This window comes from Temnothorax nylanderi, unplaced genomic scaffold, assembly GCF_030848795.1.
Source record: "Temnothorax nylanderi isolate EJ_2023f unplaced genomic scaffold, tnyl_v1.0 TNYL_tig0062_pilon, whole genome shotgun sequence".
In the NCBI taxonomy this organism is placed as follows: Eukaryota; Metazoa; Arthropoda; class Insecta; order Hymenoptera; family Formicidae; genus Temnothorax; species Temnothorax nylanderi.
This window is the reverse complement of record NW_027249124.1, coordinates 449,675-475,137: the sequence shown is the minus strand read 5'-3', so window position 1 is coordinate 475,137 and position 25,463 is coordinate 449,675. Positions and strand designations below refer to the sequence as shown.

The 25,463-nt window shown below is 33.1% G+C and overlaps 2 protein-coding genes across 17 annotated transcripts in view; one reads left to right on the top strand and one right to left on the bottom strand.

Moving 5' to 3' along the window:
* The window catches only part of LOC139773476 (protein amalgam), a 207,377-nt gene that overhangs the window by 157,511 nt on the left and 24,403 nt on the right, over positions 1-25,463 (bottom strand). The gene's annotated exons all lie outside the window — the stretch shown is intronic.
* LOC139773473 (uncharacterized) lies at positions 4,444-14,294 on the top strand. The gene is made up of 6 exons (XM_071707912.1): positions 4,444-4,781; positions 8,013-8,269; positions 8,614-8,883; positions 11,609-11,739; positions 11,939-12,104; positions 13,618-14,294. The coding sequence occupies exons 2-6, from the start codon at positions 8,015-8,017 to the stop codon at positions 14,014-14,016; spliced, it is 1,221 nt and encodes a 406-aa protein (XP_071564013.1). The 5' UTR covers positions 4,444-4,781; positions 8,013-8,014; the 3' UTR covers positions 14,017-14,294.

Here is a 25,463-nt window from a genome sequence, read left to right as displayed (position 1 = left end):
GTGGAATGAATACACACCGCATCACTTTTCAATGACGTAACGTGTTGAATAACAAACTTTGCTTGCTGCACATGTCGTAACTATTTCGAGACTATGATTATTTTTCACGCTTATATACATTTTTAACATTTATATTTTATTTTAGTTGTGTATATATTGTTTCTCGTTTTTAATTTGTAGCTATCTACATCTTTGATACTTGTAATAATTAAATAACATCTATTAAAACAATATATTCCATGATATTTTAAATTTGCGAAAGCACGCGTAAATGTTGCAATGTTATATAATCGTGCAAAATATAATTTAAACTATAAATGCTGTTATATTAATTTCTAATTAGTATAATTATTAAGTTAAACATTATCGTTAATTTAAAGATCGTATATTAATTTGTATTAAAAGTTACCATTGTTAAAAATGCTACATCGGAACTAAGTTGTAACGAAAATGCTTGATATAGGTGCAGCTGCAGATCGCAATTTCTAATTTGCACGAACATGCCTGAAATTCCTGTCATTTTCCTATTCTGTCCCATACGTATAAACGCGCGTGCAATGTTGCACGCAATTAGAATTTTGGACAGCTACGCCCGCGCCGGCCGATGTATTTCGCGCAGCGCGCGTGATCGCTGAATAATGTAATTGAAAACTACCGACGAGCGGTCCATTTCGTTTAATCGGTTCATATAAATAAATCGCACGGACTGTGAATGCAGCGCGCCCGATACTTCAGAATTGCATGCGAGTATATAATTTTAGTCATGGCCATTAACGATTCAATCGAATAGTGATACTTATCGGCTTTGCCCGAGAATTAATTAAACCGTTAAAAATTCATCGCCATCGATCGGACTTACGAAACGCGTTCAGGAATTTCGTCCAACCGCGTGCTTTAACATGGATGTTTGACAAATTAACATGTATTTTGGAATAACTGATGACAAAGTTCCGTCACATAATTTAATATCAATATCACTGATATAATTTAGAAAAATGTATTAATTATACTTCTCACGACTGATATAGACCAGACAGTTCAAAGTTCATTAGTCTACAGTCTACACCGTATATATTTTTGTCGATAAGAGTCGATAAGTTTGTAAATCTTTTAAGAAATAAATAATTCCTCATTTGCGATTCATATTAACTTATTCAGTACCTACTAACATCAATAAGATATCAATAAGACATCAGTAATTACTTATCATTATATAATAAACATTTTATAAAGAATCTCATCATGTAATTTTATTATCAATTGTGAAATTCATAAATATTTATTTAAAAAAAAACCTTCTTCTTTATCAACATACAAATTTAAATAAAAAATATAATATTTTAGAAACTCAGTTATAAAATACATTTACATAAATCGCAAAAGATTTAAATAAACTAAAAATGTACTCATTTTGTAATAAAAACTTCTGATAAACAAAGTCGATCAATACATCAATGGAATCTAGCTCGTATGCTTCAACAATAATAATAAATAATACTAAGCCGAAAACGAGCAATGCATAGATGTCACAAATAAAAAATAGTTTAATCTCTCAATATATATAACCTCGATATATAGACTCGATCAATACAAATCGAGCAGATGTCTATATATGCAGTGCGATAATCGCCGTGTATACATCTGTACAATTAGATACAATATTATCTCAATCTATTCGCGTATTCTTTTTTAAATATGACATTTACAGTCATATTAAAACTAATTTTAATTTATATTGAGTTCATAACTAATTATTAAATAAGTCATTTGTTAGAAACATAACACTAAAATATTATATAATACAATATTCATATTTAACATAAAAATATTTCTAATCTAATTCAATATACATTGCCGTGGTTATTTTACATTTTGGATGATATCTGATAACAAATTTTGTATATATATTTTAAAAATATCATGGCGTTATATATGTCAAGAAAATTTTTTCCTCCAATTTTTAAAATAAAATGTAATTCCTATATTTGTTATATTTTCATAGTTTTAGTATTACTCAATATAAAAATTAAACGATTAAATTTAAAAACTTATCAATTAGAAAAAAAAACTTATCTAATAATAATTAAAAATCAATAAAATGAAAAAGAGTTTACTAGAGCCACAACTAGGTGCTCGTGTCGATGTATTCAGACAAAAAGGCAGCTTAAATCAGAGTATCGTTAAAAGGCATCATGCTGACATAAAAAAATCTTCTCTTCGATCATCTCCGACCATCGCATCGACTAGAAACTGACCGTGAGTTTGAAAATGCTTAGACTAAGAAAAAGACCGTCCTATGCAAGAAGACTGATCTCGGAGATGGTGTTGTACATCAAGCGTCAAACCTCCGTTTTAAACAAACAAAATGACACCGAACTCCTATCCGAAGAATAATTTCTAGTAATTAAGTTTATTTCCCACACATTAAATTGTTTCCTTTGTTCCCTACTCTCCCTTAAACAACCCCTCCCCCTTTCTCCTTTTTCCTTCCTCGCTCCTTATATCAATCTGGACAAAGTCTGGGATCCACTTCTAAAAAAGGTACAAGGAAAAAAAAGGTATAAGGAAAAAAAACGTCTGATATAAGGTAAACGGGTAAATACCCATTGAATCCTGATAAAATTTTTTATTACTCCAATGTGCAATGCTGCAATACCACGCTCATAATCCAATGGATTAAGTTGTTAAATCGAGTAATATGGTATAATCAAGATAGAGACTAATCACAGACAACGATGACTTGCGCGGATGTCGTAACGTTTACTGTGCGATTTTATAATCGCGTCAATTAACTTCCTGAACAGCGAAACAACCGCGCGTGCGAATTGTTGGAGAACAAAATATCATCTGTTACATAAAGATTCTAGAGATCGCGTGCATTTTATGAAATGCAAACTGCTTGCTTATTCATCATTTGCGTGCAAATAATTAATTAATCCTTATTATATTATTAATCACGTATTAAATTAAATCTATATCGTTAAGTTAAAAATGTCTAATAAGAATACTTTACATAAAAGATCGATCTTATTGTTTGAATAGATGTTTTGAAATATCATTGTCTGTGATTATTGTTATCGTTGATCGTTATAGTATTGACATAGTATCATTATCATTATGTAGTATCGATATATCGATATCTCATTGTACGGAATAGATAAGCATTTTGATTGACGTAATACAATTAATACATATGATTGCCGACATTAAAATCATTCAGAAATATTTTAGATTAACATCTTTTCTTCATAATTTACTTTCGTAATTTGCTTTTTTTTATATTATATTACATTCTAAGTACACGAGCTGTTTCTTAGTAACATGCGTGCATCACGCACTTAAGATTACCAACCGGAAATTCTCACGATAGTTAACATGTGTCTCAGTTCCAAATTTACCAAATTATTTTCGTAATAATCATTATAAAATTAAAAATGTCGAAATTTGATTAATATTTTAATGATTATTAAAATCTGAATTACATTAACAGTATAGTGAAGTAAGTTAAGTAAAAAAATGTTAGAGACGTATATGTTATTACAAAAATAGTTGTTGATAAAAATGAAAAAATAAATATGAAAAATTTTTTATGATTTGAGAGATCAGTAGACAATTCATATTTTTGGTTAACTTAGTCATGAAATCGAAGAAGAATAAATATTTTAAGAGGACAATAATGCGGAATACACAATTTTGTAATAAATTAAATGTACATGCAGGCAAAAATATATAATAAGCAAATATTAAATGCATTTATCACTTTAATTATCAGTACGTTGATGAACTGTTGTCTCGCTTCATTTATTCAATGAAAGAACAATATGTATGTTGACTGAGATGCATATATTGACGCAGAGTGTGAAATCCGCGGAGATTTTTTTCCCTTAAATATCACATATGAATTTCATATCCCGAGATAACGCTCATGATAGACGACCTTCGTGAATAATTCCACTATATTCTCGCCGTTCAGAAAAATTATTCAAGTTTAGGATGACAGTATTATGGACGGCGACGAATAATGCATGAATTAATTTTGGAAATCGTACATCCTTACTGCACGGAAAAAAAGGATTATAGCTACTATAGCAAATTTAGTTGTAAAATAGGGATAACTAACATTTTTTTTGCAGCGAGAGCTATAATTTAGCAATAGTAGCAAAACTTTAACAAAAGGTAATCCTTATTTTCCGTGCAAAATCTGATAAATTTCATGCATTCCTCTGAAATCTTCCTTCCTTAATATACATATTCACACATTCATGTACAATATGTACTCATTTATAATTTTTTTTAACGTTTTCCAGTCTCAATGAAACAGGACTCCCTCTCTTGTCTCAATATCAGGATGGCAAGTGCACGCTTCTAGCGGCATCATGCTTGTCGTATTCAGTTGATAATCGCACGAGTGTTAGTGTCTTATCATCACTCTGTTATCTGTCTCGATTAAGTTAGCGTCTATTAGTTTATTGAGGCTGAATCGACATGAGTTTAATGCCAAGTCTCAGTTATCTCAGGCTCAGAATAAATCAGGAAGTCCGACGGTATAAATGGTGACCAAGCAGATCATATGTCATGTTCGTGACAGTCGTCATCTGCGGTGCCGAATGAAAATATACGTATACCCGCAATTTCATTCAAGAGTATAAAAGAATGCACTGATGTAGATATAAAGCCTGTCACTTCTGCGTTCTGCGTGTATCACTTCGCGGCTTTACGAAACGGCACAGTGAAGTGAGCATTTAAGTGAAATAGACGACCAAAGTCGAAGCAATTTACAGGTCAGTGTGTCGATTATTATCAACACTATGTTTTCCACAAACTGATATTCAGTCGGAATTTATTGATACAAATTTTAGATAAAGTCTTGTAAGGCATGTAATTATAGTGAACTCTTATACCGTATTATACTTCAAAAATATGAGATCAACTTGCTAATAATGCAATGATATGTGATAATGCATTGATATAAATATGAATAAATAGGAATAAAAAGCACCTGAATAAATTATATGACACATAATTTAATAGACTTTAATATAATTTAAGAAAATATGATTTTACAAAAATGCCACATCAGTGGAAAATCTCAAAAGTTTATTCCGTCTAATTTGCATGGAGTTACGTGAGTTTGAGAGAAGAAGAATTTAAGTTGTAAACATACATAACGCAAACATTACGAACGCGATTATAAGTTGTTATGATATTTGTCTAGCTTATAGACAATATTTTTTAGAGCCGCATAAATAATTTTCCATATCTTTAAACAATCTTATACTTTATACAAATATAATATCGATGTATCGATATATATATAGAAATATAATATAGAAATCGAATATCTATATAAATCGAATACATCTGTCCAACACAAATAACGACGTCTCCTCTTTACTTCTTAAATTAAAGAAGATAGGCCATAACAAATATCATTTCAATTTCTCAATGCAATAAAAATTGTTACGCTTTTTGAGATTAACAGTCCAGCCAGAAATTATTAGTTGAATTGACGTCAATTGCATCGATAAATAGTTGATATCAGATACTAGTTGATATCTTTGTCATCTTCACAATTGTTTTTAATTGAGAAATTGAGACTATTTCTGTGAGACTTTTATTGTCTTTCGGGTAACTCTATTTCGAATTAATCCAAAGTCGGAAAGCACAATATAGATATATACATATATGTATATTACGTATTCGATGTGAATAGAAAGAGAAAGAGGGGAGGGGGGAGAATTGGCCGAAAGACATAGAAATATTATAGAAATATTCATGATTACTCAATTAACATAAAAACAATTACAAAAAAAAAAACAGTATATAGCAAATATGAGGCGAAAAATGACAACAATACTAGTCAGTATTCGACATCGACTATTCATCGATGAATCGACGTCGAATGCATGATGTCGATTTGATTAATCATTTCTGACTGGGAAAAAAATACTATACTACGGTACGAGATATTTTAAATATGTGTGTGTGCGTAAATATAATAACCATACATAATATAATTTTGACATATAATGATAGTAATATATTTATTAAAATATAGTTTAAAAAGTCAATTAAATAAACCGAACATTAGTTTGGTATCAAGGCTTATTCAAAAAGATAAAAAAATTAATTAGAATGATGCAGCATATGGTAATATTAATAAATGCATTTACACAGTAACATAATATTAATCACAATTTCGTGCATCATAAAGAAGCGTCACTATAAGATCGTATGTGTATATTAAAAATTAAGTTAGAACATTTTTGCCTATCCCTTATCGTTTCGGTAAGATATACGCTTAGATTAGAAACATAAAAATTAATTTTTTCCGATAGAGTGTTTCACTCCTTTAACATGCGTAAGAGCACTAAAAATACTCTTATTTTCATTTGTATTGCAACATATCCAAAGCTCATCAAAATTGAGGAAAAAACTTGAGTTTGTTTTCTTTTAAGATAAGTAGATTTAATCTAACAAGATTTATTTGAGTGCAGTTACAGTGTACTTTATGAGTTTGCTGTGCAGCAAATATAATTAGCGATATTTTTGTAGCTCTCGACGACTTGAGGCCGATTTTTGATGCCTTTAACAATTAAGCAATATAGTATGTTATTCTAATTAAAATATATTAAAATATTAAAATAAAAATATATAGAAATCTGTCGTAAATACTTCTTAGAAAAAATTATAATAATGGTAATATAATAAAACAAACAATCAAACAGATTTACATATTTTACTACGTGACGTGGCAAATTGATGATTATTGACATTGAAAATTGTGAAGCTAGCAAAAGGCAATTTTTAGTATTTCAAATAAATAAAAAGTAACATATTAAGACGTAACAATGTACAACGATTTCGATTGAATGATAATTCTAATTTGACTTCGATATAAAGAAATTATACGTTCATATTCTTTAATAGTACAGTGACTCTACTGCAAGTGTATAATCATATGTTATGCTTTATCTAAGTATGACATACGTACATGATTACGTACTTGCTTGAGCAATTATTACGTCAAACGAATAGTTTTTAACTTTAATCTCATTTCGTTGTTTTCGTAATGATTAATGTTAGTATGTTAGAGTTATATAATGTGAAAATAGTATAACTAAGAAAAAAAGGTATTACACAATCAGATATATCAATACATATTTATGAAGTATAAGATTTGTATAATTATATGCATTTTTTAAATGTTACCATCTATTTTATTAAAATTCTCTTAAATCCATTTTAATCAATTTATTACATTAATTATTGCAATTAAGATGTATTACAATTTAATTAAAATAAAATTTATTTGAAGTCGATTAAAGAATACAAAGTTTTGTCATTTATTTGTATTTCTGGCACTTGATTAGTAAACCATTTTCAATGTGGTTTACATCATAAGCTATAAATTATTTATATATTATTAAAATGATATGTGTTCCTCATAAGTTTAGTCATTAAACGTCCATCTAATAATGGGCGGATTTGATTCTGAGAAAACCGCGCGGAAAACATTTCTGAGAAAACTCATCAAGGTGAAATATGGCCGACGTCGTTTGACCACAAGTACGTACGCGATCGCGGCGCGCCAGACGCGTCGTAAATTTCTCGCAAATACCGCAACTCGATCACGTTCGACGGGATCTCAACGCGGAACGTACGTATGCCGTTGGCCAAAAAGGGAAAAGGGAAAAGCGGCTTCCCATTACGGTCTTAATTGAAACAGCGATCTCAAACGTAGGAGAATGCGCCCGTCTTGAATATCGACGGACATAAAGAAAGAAACGACGGTGAAGCGGGGAAAAAAAACGGCGGAAGGGGCGCGACGAAGGAAAGGGTGGAAAGGCCGGAATGAGTGGGAGGGAGCCGGCTGGAAAGGGAGAAAGAAAACGTGATAAATCTCGCCGCGAACAATAAGTTATCGTAAAGAATCGTTTTCGCGTTTCATGACACGGCGGGAAGAACAATGATTTGTCGGGAAAATTCTCCAATTCCAATTCCAATTTCAGAAATGGCCCTAGAGACACCGGCATGGCTGAATCTATGCTTCGTAGAGAAGATCCTGCGAAAGTCGGAAGGCGACAACTCGATTCAGGTGATCGATATATTCTCGAAACCGGCCACGGCTAAGGGTGACAACTACACCAGCGACATGATTAGGGTTACTGCCGAATTTTCGCGTAACCAAGGCAACAGTAAAATTACGGAGAAGAAATCAATCATTGTCAAAATCTCGCCTATAGTTGAAGGCATTCGTCAGGACCTTGTAAGTTGATTCAACTAATATAATATTTATAATGCAAATGGATCAAACTGCAGATTCCATCATTTCGAAGTAGATTTCTATTCAACAAAAAGATCAGGACAATTATTTTTAAGGCAATCAGTGATTGAAAATAAAATTATTTTTATCAAGTTCAAAGAGGCACATATATTGGAAGAAGAATATATGCTTCAGTCATTTTAAAATCAATTTTGATTTGCGGAATAGAATTATTATTTATTTGTCACTTACATTACAAAAATAATTGCGTGCTTATTTGATTAAAAGATTTTATTCGTTAATCTTAAATAAACTTAATTAAATAATCTTAAATAAACTTTTTACAGATCGAATTATCAGGCATCTTTCACACCGAGATATTGATGATGTCAGATACTTTGGATAAAATGAATAAGTTGTTAGGGCCGGAGCATCGCTTAAGCGGGAAGGGCCTATACATGCAAAATAAAAATCCAACGCTTCTGGTGATGGAGGATCTCGCGCCTCTCGGCTTTCGCATGGCCGATCGTCTGTCTGGCCTTGACCTAGCTCATACCATATTGGCGCTTGACGGACTAGCCAGGTTCCACGCAGCTTCAGTAGCCATATGCGAGAAGGTAAATCACCACGCGTGACTCACTTGTAATGTCTCATTGCGATTATCACGAATTCAGGTCAGTGGCACGAAACCATGGACCATACAAGGTGCAAATTTCCATGTTAATATGTAAAACCTCTGATATAAATAATATATTTAATTATATGGAAAAATCATTTTGTATTTTATGCTAGGAGACTTCTTGCACTATATTATACGAAGTATTAAACACGCATTATACATAATCGTCGAAAATATTCAAAAGTTTCATGTAATAGACATTAATGTATTTTGAAGCGACGAAACATTAATTGCTTCGAATACTGTCAAGAGATAAGTTTGAAACTTGTAAAGCTTTAGGACAATGTGCTTAACACTTTAAATCCTATAGAAAAGTAGTTTCTAATTAATATTTAAAAAAAGTACAAGTTTTGTTTTAATACTGTGTAGTGTACAAACATATTGCTCAACTTCATACTAAATTGAATTTTCTTGTTGCATAAATATATAGTGGCGAGCAAAGTTTTTACGTTTTACAAATAAGCATATATCGGGAATTTGATAAATAGTGCATTTCATTATCCGTTTTAATTTATTTAGAATAAAATATCATACATTCAACACCTTTTGTTAAAAAAAAAAATAAAAATTAATATTTCTCGTATAGGGGAGACCAGGGCAAACTCGACACCGGGGCAAACTTGACACTAGGCTTTTTGCCAATTTAAATCTATCGTAGAAACTTGCCTTTTCTACTGTAAATGCGTCTTTATGTGCCAGTATTATTAAAGGAATTTGGTGACATTCTGAGTTATGGTGTAGTTTTTAGCGCGACATAAGCGTTTTTGATAGTGAAAAGTAATTTTTCTGATCTCTCGAAAATGTCTACTCTTTCATCGAGCTTTACTCTTGCGAATCTACCGGTAAGTGATTTTGATGGGAAATTCGATGCTTTATACGAATCCGATAATAGTTTTTGCATATTTTCAAAATTTTTATATTTTTGGAGTAACAAAAGTAAAAAACGACGTTCGGGGCAAAGTCGACACGCTGTTTTATTGGCTCCCAATAATAAACGATGCTTGTGATGCAGCTATATGGCCCATGACAAATGTGTGCGCACGTGTAATCGCGAATTTACTTGCATAAATTGTTTTTCAGACATGAGTTTAGATGAAAATAATTGAATGTTCAACAATTTTTGTTCTCATTATTTCCAATGATTGTTTTACTTAATTCCAAATTTTTGTACTTTCTAAATACACGATAAACAAATGTATATTTAGTTTCAGACAATAAAAAATAAGTTCCAGATCAAATTGTGTCGATCAGGCAAAGTGTCGAGTTTACCCCAACATTTTTCAATTTGAAAATTTGTCTTCGCGTCACTTTTCCTTTCCTGGGGGCAAAACTAAGCGACGTACAGCAAAATTTCCTTAAGCAATTTTGTACCTGAAGGAACGCTCTTTAAATGTGTACCATTAAATTTGCTTGAAAATTTTAATTAATTGTTGAAAATTGCTTTGAAAAAATTGTGTCGAGTTTGCACCGGTCTCCCCTAATGAATTCTAATTCAGAATAAATTTATAGACACAATTGATAAAATATATACAAAATAAAATATATTTACAATAAAGTTACAAATCTTTTGCAGATATATTAATCTTATGCTGTACTTATATAATTAGTTTCAAATTGTTTAATAACATGTTTGAAAAGATGAAATTTAGCACTCATCTTTTTTGTCATAAATGATGCATTTAAGACTCAAGTAAATTACTAGTAATAAAAGTCATGAAAGATTCATAAAAGCTCGAACATCTATGTTAGAATAAGGAAAAGTCATTATGTCCATTATTGTTACGTAACTGAATCTATCCAAGATAAATATCGTGGTCCTAAACTCTGATAATACAGATATGTACACTGTAATAATGCGTGCGGCATAATGGTTACCGTAAACCGCAGCGATTTTGTATGGTCGAATGGGAGTTCGAAACTACACGGCGAATGATCCAGTAGAAATGCCTGGCGGAGAATAACTGTTTTAACCAAAGTTCAATATCCTTTATTATCCTTTATTATAGCACGTGCCTCGGCGTTTAGCCAAGAAAACAATTTAAAGAAGTATCCTTCATGAAAAAAAACTACAATTTACTGAAAAACATATATCAAATTAAATCTGGTCCTCAATCAACGCGGTTATTTGTGCGTGTGATAAATCAAAATTTATTTATTTATTCTTCTTACATCTTCGTCCGAACGTTTCGACTCCGCATTGAGCCATCATCAGCGGCATAACAAATACAATTTAATAATTCTCACGATCTCCGTTACGCTATGGATGAGTGCTTCGCGTATATCAAATACCTTCAAAAATAAAGCAATTAAAAAGGAAGGGCTTTAAGCTTTTAACTTAAATGGACACGTATGTGTTTAACTAATTGTAAGCAGTAAGTCCTTCTACATTTACAAAATCGTAATTTGTAATTTATATTGAAATTTACATTAAGAAATTGTAACAAATAATAGTCCTCCTCGTAACTATCTTCAAGAAAAAATTTTCTCTAAATTTGTTAAGAAATCACATATTATTAAAATTAATGTCGTAGATTTTTTTATATAGCCTCATGTATACATATAACGTTCTAAATTTCCAGTCTACACTACAAACTTATTTACTAAATTTTATAATTAAATGAATAAATATCAATATTCTTTGATAAAAATATTTTAATATCTAGGAACCAAAGCAAAAAGAGATGTATTCGAAAGGAATGTTTAACGAGCAGCAGCCGCCAGAAATGAGCAATTTTTTTATTATGAGTGTTAAAGCTTTAGCAGATGAGGTTGCAAATTGGCCGGGAATGAAAAAGTAAGATTTACCCTACATCCATACAATATTTATTAATCTAATTCTTAATATCTAAGATAACGTAAATAAGCATATATATAATAAGCAGAAACTGGCAAATATAGAAACACAAATTGTTGTTTAGAATATACACAGCAAATATTTATGATTTTTTTTATAATTTTATAGAATTCCATGTTTATGTAACTTTTATTGTTAGATACTCGGAAAAAATTGCTAAACTCACCGACCACATATATAAAATAGGTGTAGATGCAACCAAGCCATGTCAGGATGAATTCAATGTTATTAATCACGGTGATTTTTGGGTAAACAATATGTTGTTCAAATATGACAATGATGGCAAACCTATTCAGCACATTTGTGTAAGTACCACCACATTATAAAAAATCATGTATTTTCTTTAAATATAAATGGCTTATTGATTTAGGTAAATATGCATAAAAGGGACATCCTCTCCGATGACCTTGACCTTGACATATGTTGTCAAGGTCACCCTCCTGAGTGACCTTCAGAAGGTTTTAGTCGGCGGTCATTGTTTATTAAAAAGTTATAAACAAAAAAAGTTTGAAAAATATAGCAGCTATTTTGAGTATTGGAAGGCATAAATTACTAATATATATGTCGAAATAGTTCACGCATACACTTTTCACGCGAGACAAGTTGTCACATGGGTTCGTGGCGCGTGTTTAAGTAGAGATGGTATTAAAGAAGTTAAAGTTAGTCGATCATCTGTATTCTGTGTGAATATTTGTGGCGATATACAATAAACGAGCATGTAAAGCGCGCCACGAACCCATGTGACAACTCGTCTCGCGTGGAAAGTGTATGCGTGAACTATTTCGACATATATATTAGTCATTTATGCCTTCCAATACTCACATATATTCAATATACAATTTATCAACAATTTACTGCTTTAAATGTTGTGTTTTGGTAAAGCAACGACTTTTTCGCGAAATAAAGTATTCTCTGCTTTAACAAAAAGACTTCAATTTATCAACAATTTACTGCTTTAAATGTTGTGTTTTGGTAAAGCAGGGACTTTCTCGCGAAATAAAGTATTCTCTGCTTTAAAAAAAAAACGTAATATTAGTCGTTTATGCCTCTCAGTACTTAAAACAATTGCTATATTTTTCAAACTTTTTTTGTTAATAACTTTTTAATAAAAAACGACCGCCGGCTAAAAACTTCTGAAGGTCACTCAGGAGGGTGACCTTGTCAACATATGTCAAGGTCAAGGTCATCGGAGAGGATGTCCCTTTTATGCATAATTACCTTGATTTATTATAATCACGATTAAAATTTAAGATTAAAAGACGAAATTTATGAAATCTAATTTGTACCTGCATGTAATGACATGATTTATATTGTTGAAACAGCGTATATTTACTTTAAAACTATAATATCTTAAAAGATTAATTTTGAAAAATGTAAAGCATTGTGAGCATAATTAAAATATAGCATCGGTCACTTTATTTTACTTATCTATAATATTTCTGAATTTTTATTATTATTTTTGTAGTTGAATGCAATGCAAAATAAATTTACGTAAAAATAAACAAAATAAATAAGACAAATACATAATATTCTGAAAAGTATACAATATCGACTTTAGCGATCAAGACAAAGAGGCGGCGCTAATATGAGATACTTGAAATTGCAGTATATTATGAATAATGCATAAATCCAGTTTAATCGCATTCAGGTACATCCGCCACCTGTCTGCCCGTGTCATTCGCACAAACTCTCAACTTTCTCGCCGCGACTTCCTAAACACGAGTCCCACTTCTTTCCCGGGGCACGGATTTCATTTCCAATTCAATTGCCAGGAGCTCAAAAAATCGATCGATCGACAAAGTTCGTTTGATATTACAGGTGGACTTCCAACTATGTGTCTACACATCGCCGGCAATCGATCTTCAGTATTTTCTCAGTACAAGTCCTTCCCCGGATGTCATTGAAAACAAGAGAGATGTTTTATTAAATGAATATCTTAGCGCACTGTCGGCGACTTTGAAGCAACTGGGCTGCAAGACGCAGCCACCCACCATAGAAGAACTGAAAGCTACCCTAAAACGTAGAGCCAGCTATGGAATGATAGCATCTTTCTCAGTTTTACCGATAGTGCTGTGCTGTAAGACTGAGGCGAAAGATTTTGATGAAATCATGAGCAGTGGCTCTTTTTCAAGTCCGGGTCTAAAGAGCGAGAGTTATAAAAAATTGATGATGAAGAGACTTCCAATGTATGACGAATGGGGTTTGCTGGATCTTTAATGCATACTTGACTTTTATTGTGATAAATAATGTAGAAAAAATAATAATAAGCATGACAAGTTACAGCAAATACATTAAAATAAAAAATAATAGAAGAATAAAAATATTGACGCACTTTAAAAAAAGCCATCATGGAATTGATATGATAACGACAGATCTTTTAGTTTGAAAGATCAAAAATTATTCTTTTATGATGTAATATAATGGTTTCAAATATATATATTGTATATAATGAATTAGCAGTGCAAATGTAAGTAATAAAACAACTATTAAATATGGATGAGATATTCTTATTTTTCCAATAAAATTATATTAAATTTAATTAAATAAATAAAATAAAAATAGAAGAATGGAATATATAACTGAATATATACATATATTCTTGAAACACACACACACACACACACACACAGAGTGGCTCAAATACAGTGCTACAGATTAATACGACAGGACCCATTGGATAAAAATAAGTGATTCAGATGGCGATTTTCTTATTAAAGAGGCTTTTAAGTAATGATAAATAAAACTGGACCGACATGAATCTAAAAATTAAATAGAGGTAAATAGAGAAATAATAATATTTCTGTGTAAAGAGTTATGTTTCAAGACCGACAAATAATCGGCGTACAGTTTGCTAAATTGAAAAAAAGATACAAAATTCACACAAATATTATTATTAGGGGCTACCAAGATCCAGCCCGATCGAAGATGGCCTTTTAAGTGTTCTACAATTGAATTTTGAAAGCTTCCTGAAGAAACGGCAGACAAGCAACTTTAAAATTTGAAAAAGTATCTTATAAAAAAAGTAACATAGAAACCAAGCAACTCTTACTTAAAATGTTTCTTTCTAAAACCATTATATCAAAAGTTATGAATCATAAAAAATAGAGATCTGTTGTACAATCGGTTATATATAGTACGGTTGTATAATCCAGCGTGGTTCCTGACATATTAATCTGTAACATTTTATTTAAGCCAATTTATATATAAAATTATATATATAATTTCTTATACATATATATAAAATATATAAGAAATTTCTCATATACATATATATATATAAAATAAAGATTACTATAATTATATCGAGAAAAATCTGAGAATTATAACATTATAAAAGAAAACTTAATTATTCTCTTTAATGGCTTTTTAATTATCTTTTACTGTCTACTTTGTCATACGAAGTTACAAAATACTTCTTTTTACGATGCAAAATGAGAGATTATATAATGTTTGACCTCGTTGACTTGGATTAACATGGATTACTTCAATTATAGATCACATTAAAAAACATGAAAGACTCTACATTTTAATATCATTGATAAACTTGTTACAGTTGCTTATACATATATTCGTAAATTTAATGTAAAAATCTTCAATGTTTTAATTTCAGAGATTATAATTCAAGATTTCAAAGATTATAATTCAAGATTTTTAATACATTTCCAATCTCTTTCTCCCTCCCCCCTCCTCTCTCTCTCTCTCTCTCTCTCTCTCTCTCTCTCTCTCTCTCTCTCTCTCTCTCTCTCTCTCTCTCTCTCTCTCTCTCTCTCTCTCTCTCTCTCTCTCTCTCTCTCTCTCTCTTTCTCTCTCTCTCTCTTGCAATATTATAAACTTTACAATTCGTCTTGTTTTTCTTTAAATTTTCATTTTTTTTATTTAATTCGAAATTCTATATAAAATTTAATTTTCAAATCAAATTTTATTTTTGAAGTTCATGCAGTCTAATTATATTTACAAGTTAACTTACTTTCATCTATTCTTTATAATATACATAATACATTATATAAATAATATAATATACTACATATATATAAAATCTGTTTATAATTATAAAAATGTTTATAAAAGTTTTCGCTTCTATTAGAATTAAAATTTTGAAAATTAGTACAAAAATTAATTATGCATAGTATTAGAATCAATGCTTTAATATATTAATTATAAATTATTTGGTCTTTCTGATATTTTATTAATTTTTTACCCTTCACATATATCTTCAAAATAGCCAGACAGATTTAGATTGAAATTGAACTTTCATAACATTCTTTGTAGAATAATCCTGGTTTTGAATGAATCTACGCAACACAGTTTTGCGTGCATGTCGGCCATTTCACGAAAACAAATAACGAGATGCGAAAAACAAAGAAGTAGAAATGAAATTGCTGTTGGGCACGCGTACTGTATATTGCATATCTATTTTATGGATTAATTGCATTACTCTTTAGATAAAACATTTGTCAAAAGAAAAACTTAAAAGGATAAAAATTATTTAAAAATTTGTTTGTAATATTAATATTAAAACAATGAAATAAGACAACGTTGCTTAAATGTTTAAAATATAACGCACAACGTTAGCCGGATTTATAAATGTTTTAAAAAGAGATTTTATACTTATAATTTTCATCGATTTTAGATCAAACTGGATAATATCATCCACGCTGTTGAAAATGATTCCGATTCATGGCATACATGCCATACATTAAGCGCCAACTACCAAATAATTAACCTTTGTTGTGGCTGAACAATGATTCCAGTTACTTATAGTATTTCATGAAATAAATAGTAGAAAATCATTATTTTACGAACATAGTTGGGCGAATTTTGCAGAGAGAAACTGCATTACTGACATAAATGCAGCATAGTTTCGTCAAAATTAAACAGTCAGCAAACTTAATAAATTGTTATATTAGAGAAGTGCAGACTTTGTAAAATGTTTTCAACTTTCTATCATATCGCTTATGCGTAGTACTTACGAAATTATCACATTATTTACACAAATCATAACGTTAGTTATTATTTTCTGACCGATGTAAGTCAAAGTAAGATGATTATATATAAATATTAATTAATTATTTAAAACTATATTGCGTCTATTTTTTGCATACTATAAAAGATAACTAAGATATCGAAATCAAACATTTCGTTAATATATCTTTAATCTATTTATTTAATTTATGGTATGTGGAAGATAAAATAACATGATGAAAGAGATACAGGATGGAAAATAGAGGATAAAGAGAATCAATTGAAACTCCAGAATAGAGTCTGTTCATATTGATTGCGCATGTTACTAACAAGCAATTGGCGTTTGCAAATCCCACGTCTCAATGCGCCAATTGGAACTACGCATCAATAGATGTCGATTTTGATTTCACAAGAACGGTAATATCCCAGCAGATTATTAGATTATAACGTAGTAGCAGATTCAATTGAAAGCCCGATTTAGCAAATCAAATGTAATCGTGATACATGTATTTATCGATTAGCTTTGGATCAATGCTTTAAATAAACATTACTTGTCTAAACTGTTTTTGCATTGATTGTCCGTTTCATGGGCTTTGCTTCATTTGTGCAAATTTTTAGATTAAATTAAAATAATCATCAATCAATCAAACACGTTTAATTATTTTTTCTAATTCAAAAGTAAATTATCATATAATAACTTCCAAAATGCATTTATATGCTATGTCAATTTCCCCTTTCAGAGCCATTCAAACGTGCTGGATCGTTGCTCATTTCAAGCAGTGCGCGCATCAATGAACCATACAAATTCTCGAATGCAACAATTAAATCCCAACGAATCACTACGCGAGCAATTGCACGCACCCATCGAAATTGAGTGGCTGCGTGTGAAATATGTACCGATTCCGAGGACCTTCCGCGTGGAGACCGAGGCTCGATGAACCGCGAAAGCTAATTAATATCTTCGGGAAGTTGGGATATATGTATTTAGCCTTTCAATTGAACCGAACGTATGCCTGTTTCCCCCTCTGGCGTGTATGTCGTCTACGTACAATTCGCTCGACTGTATGCGTGGATGTGTTTGTATATTCTGCGAACGTGTATGCTGTGTATGCATGCGCGTAGGCGTGCACGTGACGCGGAACAAATGGCGATATTAATTACCGCGATTTGCCATCTCCGATACTGAAATCGACCCCTATTAATCTAAGCTTACACCTTTCGTTTGCCTGCACCTTGCTTGCTCTGTGAGAATATATTCATCCTTGTTTAATCCTGTCGATATTGCTCTTTTGCTTATTACTCTTTATGGTCCATAATTACCCGCATTGTTCAGAAAAAAATGATTATTTTCCCTGTAAACAAACTACTGTAAATAAATTAAAGTCATTTTATTAATATCATTAATTTCTAACAATCAGTATTTCTAAGGTAAATTGCACACAAATTAATCTTACAAAAAAAATAATAATTATTATATGAAATATATCTCTATTTCTTTTTGTCAAAAAATATGTTCTAAAAATCACTGTTAGTATGTATAATAAATAGCTTAACTGAATAATAATCATTTAAAAGGGGTAAAGGGCAAATGAAATCATTACACCAAATAAATATGGTATACTGTATTGTACATATTATTATATATAATAATACGTCACACATAAATACAAGAGAGTGTATTCTACCGTGCGAGCAAATAAAATTTTAACTGTCTATTTTTCTCGTTTCATGTTTTTATCCGAAACAGTCGATGGGACCAATATACATATACGGCTCAACTAGCCGAATATTTGGTATTGACTTTTCGCTATGGATCATTCGTTACACAGAGTAGCGTTAAACGATGCGATTGGTTTACATTCTAGTAAAACATGTTTTTTTATTAAACAATGTCGCCGCACGTCTCGCACAAAGTGTCCTACTTTTAGATCTGCAATATGATACCCCAGCTTGTTAAAATTGTACGGACAGTATAATTATCGCCGTGAAACAATCGACAGAGTTGTACAGTTGAAATAATTTCATCACGGGATGAGAGACTACGTATAAATAATAAATATATCTTATACAATGTAGTGTATATACAATGCTTTTCACGTCATTGCGCTTCACATTGTAATCACACTGTGCTGCAATTAAATGTTAAAACAGGAACGTGATTTTAGTTTAATATTTCAACGATGATGTCGTTAATCGAGATAATTATAAATAAAAATAATTCTGCATGCACTAATTGTACACAGAATACATAAAAATATATGTAGAGACATACAGAATACATGATTTTTTAAATAGTTTCAGAAATTATACCATAACCGGAAAGTATACTTTCTCATTTAAGCATGCGATAAAAGTTGTTAATTAGAAAACCATGCAGAGTCTCAATCGCGCTGAAAGCGTAGTTCTAATAAGCGAAGTTTTACAGAAGGTATTTCATGAAAAAAAATTCGCATAATTTATTGCTACTTTCTTACGGTCTCTCGCATGCTTAATAAATTATGCGATGATATACGACAAGGCAAATGTATAATTCTCGTATAATTTTCCAAAGTGACATTGTGCGAGTTACATCGAAAGATCCAGGCTTGGAAGCAGAGTCAGAGTGAATAAAATCAAACGTATCGTGGATGATGATAGAATCACCGGAAGGCGAAATACAGGCGGCGAGGTTGGACGATTCGAGAAAAGAGGATGGCTCGGAATAAAACGACTTCGTGCCATCCTAATCTAACGCAATTTCTTCCCCTTTTGACCCTCTCGAACTGCGCACTCATAACTCGATAAGATAGATTATCCCGAAAAGTCTGTTTCGTTTCACGTTCCGGACCGATTTTGTTTTTTTTCCCCCCCCTCTCCCATCTCGTCATTCGTCGCAGAAAAGCTTTTCAATTCTTGACTGAACAGCTTAAACGTGTGCACTCTAGAAATCGATTTCGCGATTTACGTGACGGAGGTGTTATTTCATTCTCGAAGTAATCCTTCCCTTTTCATCGTTGAAATGGTTATCGAGTGATATTCTTTAATTGTAAATGTTTTTATCGAGATTTACATTCGCAAAAAAGAAAAGGTAATATTGCATCGATTTCAAACTACACAACTCTAAAGGCTTCAAAATGGTCGGGTTTTTATTGATTGCGTTGGTCATGACACGTGTATTTTCAGTTTTCACCATGTGGACAAATATCATGATAATCGATTAGACGGTTCCTTGGACAGTTTTCCAGTAATATCGATAACGGCATCATGATGATCGACATATTGACCAATGCGGGAAGTAATAGGCAATTTCTGTATCAAATAAGCTAATACATCAATATCATTACTCAAAGTCTCGAATCGTGATACCAAGCCGAGATAGGAAAGCGTCCCTTTCCGCCCATATTTCACATCTTGAATACAATCTACGGTATCTGATCATAGTATCCCGAGACTAGAATACTACAATGAAGATTCTATTCATTTCGCGACAAATACGGCGTTATATCAACTAAGTGAATCATCAATAAAGCATTAATTACTAACGCTATGGCGTATTATGTACAGCCATATTTATGAGTCCTTCAAAATCAGGAAAATTATTACTCAGACTTAGAATTATAATTATAACATAACAATTATTCTTATTTATAAATTATATTATTTAATATAGCCGTTACAGCAATAAAAACGGCTTTCTTTGAAGCATTTATACTACATTTATAATCAATAACTTAATCATATTTAATTAATTAATTTCAAAATAATGCATAACTTAATAATATTATAAGGATAAAAATGTGCAATGTTAAAAGCAGAAAGATAATATAATGTAAAATAGAAAAGAATGGATGCGGTAACAAAGTTTGAATATCGAAATCGCGCACAGCACGGCACCTAGGCTTGATAAACCCGATAGCGATTCATCACATTTAACCTTATTCAACAATAGAGAGCCCACTGGAGCTAGCCAGCCGGGAGATTAACAAAAAAAAAAGAGAGGAGAGGGGCCACGAAAGGAAGAAGCAGAAAATTACTCGCCGGTCCCGGCAAAATTGAAGCGCGAACTTCGTCGACTAACCCACACCTCGCCCATTCTCGCCATCATACATTCGCGGCCTTTGTCTCCAGGAACTGATGCGGTATCACATGTGTAAAAGTAATATCTGGTATGCGAGTATCAGTCAAAGGGGTCTCCACGTTTGAGTTATAAGGCCAGGCTCTGCGTTGAACGCGGGCGCTCGAACATGAGGTCGAAAGAGGGACCACACATACGTATATACGTACGGCTCACAGGTGTACACACATAAAGGATACGAGAAGAAGAGCATCACCGAGAATATGAAGCGGACTGCATGTATATCTCGCGCGTATATACGCGTGTCGGGGACAGAGGGTTGATAAACGTCTCTCCCGACCATCCCTCTCTGTCTCCCTCACCCCCCGACCGTCTTCACCGCAATCATCTCGCCGTCGCGGGTATTCATAAACTACTCAGACAACGTCTGAAACTTTACGTCGCGGCCCGGCGATGTTCTGATACGAAATAATAGCGAACGCATAGTAATGAAGATCGCGCATGTTCGCCGGTAGTGCCTGACCTGTTCTACAATCGTGTATAAACGTTTCATTACGTACAGAGAATTCGCGTGCGGTATAATGCGAAACAGAATCAAATCGTACAATTTAATGCCGCGCGTAAAAGGGAGGATTCTGACATTTAAACGTGTAAAGCTCTGTTAATGATAAGAAGATTAAGAATATATTCTCCTTAAGAATTAAACAATACGTGTAAAGAAAAGCTGTCCAATTAATCATATTAATTTACCAGTATTAATCATATTAAAATAATCGATAATATCAAAAGAGATTAGAAAGATATTCTTGTGAATTTAATTATACTAATTATACTATAAAATAAAGTACTTTGTATAACATATGTTGTATTAAATGTAGAACATGAATTTATTTCTGTTTTTAATAAATATAAACCGATATAAAATAATTCTTATTATTTATGTTTATTTGCAGCGACTGTCCTCCTCTGACCAAATCAGTCACAATCAGGGAAAGTCATCGCTCTATAATCGGACGAACCGGCCAAGTGCTCCGAAAGCACAATTAGATTGACAGTTTCGTACACGAATGGGTATGGAAGCCGACGCGGGACAGCCTAAAATAAATAAACGCCATAATTCACGTTCAACAGTTACGAACGGTTCAATTCGCGATTGGAACTGGTCCAATGGCAGAAGGTGACGCAGGGGGCGTGCGGGTAATAGACGGGGTGGGGTTATGCATTACGTGCGCGCGAGGGTGGCAAATAACTTGACTTCGCGAGCGCGCGACGATGCGACGCGACCGAAATTAATTTAAAAGACAGTATTTCCTATCCGCGTACTTAGCACCTGCATAATCTCATCGGCCCCTCGCAATTCCACACACCAGTACACTCTCTCTCTCCTTGCCCAATCCAACCTTGTTGCCGGTTCAAAATAAGTGGATTACTTTAACTTGATAAAATGAGGATCACATTTTATCGCGTTAAAGGAAAACCTTCCATTTGCCGTGTCTTTTCTCTCCCTTGCACTCGAAGTCGTTTACTTCCCTTTGCTCGTGATCGCAGCATGCTCGCCTCTATTCGCGCTTCCGGTCCAATTCTCGGCCACCCTTGACTGTCTTTATTCCTCCATAATTTACTGCTTCCCTTTCAATCGCTTGCGTTTTTTCAATTAACAAAGCAAGACGCAAAGACAAAGGAAATAGCTTTACATTCGTGCATATATAAAGATTTGACAGATTTCTTCATTATACAAATTACAAAATTCATTTCACGCATCGGTTCGTTAGTAGATGTACAATAATCTCAATTCCACCTCGAGGGGGCAAGCGAGTATCGCGGGGAAATAGAGCAAAATCGTACACACTTAATTTCACTTTGCACTTCGCTATCTCGTTCGCTACTTTACCGTTAGCGTTTTCGCAGTAACCGGATCCGTAGTCCGTGTACGTGCATCGGATGCACACGTAATGCGCACTCCATCAGTACAGTTGCGGTTGAGAGCACTATCGCCGGATAGGGACAAAAAAGCGAGAGACGAGAAGAGAAAGTGTGGGAGAGGGGAGAGGAGGACGGTTACGCGAAACAAGTGATTATCACTTTGTCGCGCGAAAACTCGCTTACTCCCCGAATAATTCCGACCCTACATCGTTTGCCTACATAAGCATGCCCGTGCGTGCTAATACAGCCCAGAAGAAACGTTCCCAATTAACGAACCTCGGCGTCGCTTAAATTTCTGCGTAATAACTTTGCCAAACTAATGTTTTCATCTAAAACCGTGACGGCTTCTTCATGGGCTTTCGTGGAATTAATACAATTTATGGAGGAGTGCCTAAAAGAGTGCATTTAAAAAAATATCCCAAGATTACAGATTTGTAAAGGATATTCCGGAGGATTAACAAAAGCGACGGAGTAGGCGAAATTTACATTTATCGTATATTCTTCTTACTTGCGAGATAAATTATCTCCGAGAGGGATCCCCGTGCGTTTACCATTATTCTTTACCGAGAGGCAAGACAGGATAATCCGTAATCTTATCCTAATGAATGTCCAGTTAAATTCAATCCTTTAGGGGTATATAACGTTTCAACATGCGCGCAAGTTACGGAGAAACCAGATTCCAATGGGACTTCTTTCCATTGGGCTCTATTGCCCACTCTACTGCCACGCTCAATTATGATATTAAACTTCCCGCTGACATGGATGCGAAGCAATTTCGCGGGATTAAAGTTCCATACAAGTTCACAAACAGCGTTCCCGTCCGTAAGACGCGGGAAATGAGAGGCTTTTCCTGGAATGCCTCGTTGCGTTTATTCTCAATGCTAAATTATTTCTTTTAAAGCGCGCATCCAGAGAGAGCCGGGATAAAAACCATGCGCGGATAGAAAATAATGATGCAACCGCGGCATATCGCGCATCGAAATAAAGGGATAAAATAAAATAACGCTCAGCACAGCGCGGTAACGCCGTTACTCGATATCCTATACGGTATTATATCTGTGACATTACCATAACTGAAAGCGTACCGTGACGACCTCTTAGCGGGGAAATATGACAATGGATAAAGTATTACGCCGAGACGGATATAAATTGGATGTGGCAATAGATCCATCTGTCACATAAGCGAACAAAGATAAACCGATATTGAGATTTGAATAAACAGAGAATCTGAATAAGTTTACCCTCTCAAGTTCGTTCGACATATCAATTTCTCGTAACACTTGTACGATACACGAGAAGAAACGCTTGCATAAACGTAAATCGGGTGTTATTTCAATTTTGATTTTAGATCGTGCAAATATAATTCAACTGTTTAGTTTTTCACAGTTATTATAAAATTAAACATAATTTTAAGCGAAATGTACATTATTATTGATTATTTTAAATATCAAAGATACTTCAACTTTGATTAATAGTGTTAATAGTCTATTTTGTCCCTATTTTTAATTTTATATCAAATCGTTACTCTATTTATATGCCTAATTCATGTGCTAAATTTATTAAAACAGAATTAGGATAACATTGCAATAATGATAAACAAACAGAGTTATTGATCATTATTATATTAGCATTAGCCATAATTATTTCAATGTTACACTAATATATTTGTTTAACTCTCGACAGAGAATAGGCTGAAATAGGAAATCCTAAACTTCACTTTTATTGAAGTGTATTATCAAAAAACATTTATCGCGCTATTTATATATGTGTCGGCAACGACACTTGGCCTTAAATCTCTGCGCGTTAAAGAATCTCGGGGGGCAATAATATTCACACTTTGCCTGGTCCACCGATGCACAAGCGGCGGTTGTACTTCCTAGTCGATAATCCTCCACCCACATTCACTGTTCTCCGTAGCAGACCGGGTCTATCTATCCGCATGTCTGTAGGGTAGTTTATTATTCATTGGGGTTGCATCCCCAATGCGGATAAACGGCGCATTGTTTATGCATTAGCCTGTACCCTGCCCAACGATCTAAACCTCTCGATCTGACCCATTGAGATGATTCTGCCTTTTCTCACATTCCGAGGCGTCAAACTTTCTTGCCTATAATTGTTGACGCGTACACAGAATTCTCATTAGATTGTCAACGACGGATCACTCCCTGTCTTCGACCACCCTTGTATCCGGATTATTTTCATATCGCTTAAACTCGGGGAGTTTTCGGATTGCTCCGGACGAAAAAAAAAGCTAACCGGGAAGATATTGACTCGAACAATTCTTATAATCCTTCTTTAATCTTTAATAAAAAGATAAGACGATTACGGCATTATGCGAATAAATGGTACCGTGGGCTAAAGGCTGATGATAACGTAAAATATGAAATATAAAATATGAAATAAGATACGAAGTTTGCTAAGTCCGCTTTGCCAACTAAATTGCTATAATGCCGTTACAGATTACATCTAACATGCTTCGTAAGAGCGATCCCTCGTTAAACCGGCTCAGTTTTCTCGATTTGGAAGCGGCGTGGTGATAGATGGATAGGAAATGCGATCGCGCCTCTATCGCCGGTTTAAATCGAAGTCTCGATAGTTCGCACGGCGCGATGATTAATGGCGAACGTCTGTCCTAGACAATTGGAATATAAAATGCGCCACGGAACTAAGGGAATCTCTAAGCGAGATGGTATGAATAAAATAACCATTAATTTTCGTAAATTCA